The following is a 4,162-nucleotide window of genomic DNA, read 5'->3' as shown; positions in this document are numbered from 1 at the left end:
ATTGGAATGGAATTAAACATGTCTTTCGTTACCTTCAAGGAACAACTGATTTAGGCTTGTTTTATCCTAAAAGTTCAAAAGGTCAAATGATTGGTTTTGCAGATGCAGGTTATTTGTCAGATCCACACAAAGCTCGATCCCAGACAGGATATGTTTTTACAATTGGAGGCACCGCCATATCTTGGCGTTCTCAGAAGCAGACACTTGTTGCTACTTCTTGAAATCACGCTGAGATCATTGCACTCCATGAAGCAAGTAGAGAATGTGTATGGCTAAGATCAATAAGCCGACACATCTGTTCAAGCAGTGGGATTGACGAAAATACGGAGCCAACTATTCTATATGAAGATAACGCGGCATGTGTTGCTCAAACGAAGGAAGGATATATCAAAAGCGATAGAACCAAACATATACCTCCGAAGTTCTTCTCATACACTCAAGAGCTCGAGAAGAATAAAGAGATTGAAGTAAGATATGTTCGATCATGCGACAATGCAGCCGACCTCTTCACAAAATCACTCCCTACCTCGGTATTCAGAAAACACATCCATAACATTGGGATGCGCCATCAGAAGGATCTATGACTGTTCATTCGAGGGGGAGCTTACGTAGTTGTACTCTTTTTACCTTACTATGGTTTTTCCCATTGGGTTTTCCTGGAAAGGTTTTTAACGAGGCAACAAAGACGTTAAGCGAGAGTGGATAGTGACACCGGTCCCCAAGGGGAGTGTTATGAAAGTCAGAAAAAGCAGCTACCGTTTTCGTTGAAAATATAAAAAGATGTGGGGTCCGCTTCACTATTTGCACAGTGAATTTCTCTTCTATATAAACGATCGTTTCGATCATTGTAAACACACCATTCCTTCTCCTTCTAATAACACATCCTCTCTTGTTATCAGTATTATCTTCTCCTACGGGTATAAAATTTTGTTCTTATTTAAGTTCCCGCGATACAATAAAATTCCAGTTCCTTTTATAACAACAAATACCATTATCTGAAGAGCCATTAAACTTTATCATTCTTAAGATCCAACCACTGAAAGCCACCAAATGGACGATGAGTCATTTTTCTTAGTTATTTTTGACTAGTAGTAACTTATCTTCATTTAACAAAGAAAACTAAGAGTGTGAGCAATATAGTAACTGAGAGTAATAAAAATAAAGTAATTAAGTGGAAAAGTAACAGAGTAAATAAAAGTTAAAATCAGAGAAAACACGACATTCAGTCTAAGACGGAAAATAAAGATGATTAGTCAATATTTTTCCTTGATGCCTGGCAAGCTTTTGAAAACACCAATACATAGGTAAAGTAGAAACTTAAACCATATGATTACAAATATATATATATATATAAACAATCGGTACAATTATTAGTGTGTATACCTTCGGCGAGGCAATTATTAGACATCATATCAAAAACATCAATCCTAATCTTATTCCTCTAAATATATGGTGCAAAGGATTAAGTCAAATGGTTGATACATTACTCTGGTTAGGTAGATGCTCGTGAACCACACTACACCATCAATAAAAAAATATAGATACTTTGTATTCTCATACAAATGGCACGAAGCATTACGGCTGATTAGTTTAAATGAAAAGAATGGCATGAAGCATTGCGGATCATTAGTCATTAGTTTAAACGAAAAGGCATTTTACTCTTGTTCGCATGTGAATGAGAAAGATACAACGATATCTTGTGAGTTTCTAGCAACAATACAAAATGTTAATGAATTTTGCATGGTGATGAGAAAAATACAATATTAACTTGTGAGGTTTTGGCTATAAAATGATAACTTGTGAGTTTCTACAGTAAAAAAAAAAGTTGGCGATGAATTTCTTTTAGCATTTTAAAGTCCAAGACTATGTGGGAAACAAACATGATCGGTTTCCTCCTACATACAAAAAATGAGAAAGATTCAATTAATCTGAAACTATAATATCATCTAATAAAAAGGTTGTTGCACATATATAATGGGAATATATAATTTAATAAGATATCTTTATTAAAGAACTTTAAAGCTATCGATAATAATGTTATCTTTGTAACCTACCGTTTAATCAAATATTAGACATCAAATCAGCTCGCAAATCCTATCTTTTGCATCCATATAGTATAGGGCAAAATGAGCAACTTGGATATATTTTAATTTTACCCCAAAAAGGGGTATATTTTAATTATTTTGTACAATTTCGAAAACAAGGTGTAAATATATGTGGTTTTCTAACATACTTGTTTTTTAACTTTTAAATTGTGTATTTCATATTTCAATTTTTCATCCAAGTTCTCTTGGTTAGTGAATGCAAATGAAACGATTTTCTCAACTTCAATAGATAGTGAATCTATATACAATGCTCAGTACATACATCACTGCTATCTCTACTTAATTATATTTACATTTACACCAACACCATGCCAATAAAACTCTGACCAACAGAAAGTCAAGATCACAAGCACAAACGACAAAACTACGAACTAAAAAAGAAGAGTTTCTTTGTCTACAAAAAGACTCGAGCAAACTGATGATGATGATGATGATGATGATGTTTAGGATCTTGAACGATCATTTGTCTAGATTTGATTTCTTCGGCGCAACGCAATGCCTTCTCAATCTGATAACCTCCTCCAAAGCTGACCTCTCTTTCGAGATGACAACAATAACTCTCGAACACACTCACATTAACATGTAGCTTGAATCCCATCAAGAACAGAAACTCTAACTCTAATTTGTTCAAATCCTCTGTCTCTAATCCACCTACTTTGGCAAAATATGAATTTCTGTAATTCCTGGAAACATAAATGAAAACATATCAGAAAAATGACTAATTAACAAAAAAAATCATGGAAAAATATTGAAGTTTCTCTTTGAGACTTACAAATCTTCGACGTATTTAGAAGCGATCATGATGGTGGTGATTAAGAGGCTATGTACATTAGCGAGACTGATTCTAAAACCGGGATTGAGTTGACAGAACCGGTCAATGTAGACATAAGCCACCACGTAAACCGATGGACCGGCTTTAGTGTACCGGAAAATTCTCTCTAGGTACGATTGGATGGTCATATCTGGAATTTCACGGCAATCAAAGATCTCAGTTTTGCCACTCCGGCCGGAAGTAGACGAGGCCGGCGAAGCTTTACGACTGATTCTCTGGTTTCGAGTTAGAGTTCGGTCGATAAGAGAAGATAAAACAGAGATAACCAGCGGTGTCTTGGTATTGTCTTGGTTCGAGTAAGAGTAAAGGTCAGACCGGAGTTTTCTTGGAGAGATTGTTAGAGAATTAGAAACCGCCATTGAACTCTTGTTATACTTTTGTCGGAAAGTTAGCAAAGTTGTATCGACGAGGAAGAGATGATTTTCTTTGAAGTGATGTAATCTAAGTTGAAGTGACATGAAGAGGTTTTGTAGAGGTTTATATATAAGCCTTCGAAACCAACAACCAGGTACCTTCCTCTGCTTTTCTTTTATTTAATTTTAAATGTTACTACCTTCGTGTGTGTTAAATCGATAGTTAACTCTTTTAATATATAGTTTGTAAATGTACGGTAGGTCAGAGACAAGTGTTTGAACCGTATATTGCGTGTTCATGTGTATAAATATTTAAGCTTCGGATCTTAGTAATCCACGTTGAACGTAACAAATTTATGTGTAAATTTAAAAGGTTATGAAAAAACGATTTTGTAAAAAAAGATTTAGTTATGACTGAATCTTGATTATGTAATTTTGATTTATCAAATACCAAATGAATGTAATGATTCAGAATAAATCATAAGAGACTGGATGCCTCTTTTCGTATCTTTAATCAAATGAATCAATCAAATATTTATACTGATGAATTGAGTTTTACAGTTTTTGCTCTAGTCTGAAAGAGATGCAATTTCACAAAATACACAAACAAACAAGTACAAATCTCTGCAACACGGAAATAATACTAGACCAAACAATATATTAAAAATACCTACATCTGCGGTGTTTAAAAAAAATAGTGTTTCAAAAAAAATATACATACATCACTACAAGAAAACACATGCTTAACGACGAAAATTAACGAGGAAAAACAATCCTCGTAAATTTGCGTCGAGTTTACGACGAATTTACGTGAAAAACTAAAGTCATCGTTATTTCCTCGTAACGTAACGACAAAACTGTTTCGTCGTAAA

The 4,162-nt window shown here is 34.3% G+C and overlaps 1 protein-coding gene across 1 annotated transcript; it reads right to left on the bottom strand.

The window, feature by feature from the left end:
* Nucleotides 1-2,322: 2,322 nt before the first annotated feature.
* On the bottom strand, nucleotides 2,323-3,402 carry LOC106310422 (cyclin-U2-2). The gene is made up of 2 exons (XM_013747657.1): nucleotides 2,878-3,402; nucleotides 2,323-2,788 (listed from the first exon to the last, which is right to left on the bottom strand). Exons 1-2 carry the CDS (start codon nucleotides 3,393-3,395, stop codon nucleotides 2,500-2,502), a joined length of 807 nt encoding a protein of 268 aa, XP_013603111.1. The 5' UTR covers nucleotides 3,396-3,402; the 3' UTR covers nucleotides 2,323-2,499.
* Between the last annotated feature and the right edge of the window lie 760 nt (nucleotides 3,403-4,162).

The sequence above is a fragment of the Brassica oleracea genome, chromosome C8 (assembly GCF_000695525.1).
Source record: "Brassica oleracea var. oleracea cultivar TO1000 chromosome C8, BOL, whole genome shotgun sequence".
Classification (NCBI taxonomy): Eukaryota; Viridiplantae; Streptophyta; class Magnoliopsida; order Brassicales; family Brassicaceae; genus Brassica; species Brassica oleracea.
Note: the sequence above shows the minus strand (reverse complement) of the source record. Positions and strands in the feature narration are given on the sequence as shown.

Coding starts and splice junctions, on each gene's coding strand:
- LOC106310422 (XM_013747657.1), bottom strand. CDS start 3,395: ATGTCACTTCAACTTAGATTACATCACTTCAAAGAAAATCATCTCTTC. Junction 2,789..2,877: donor TCTAAATACGTCGAAGATTT/GTAAGTCTCAAA, acceptor TTATGTTTCCAG/GAATTACAGAAATTCATATT.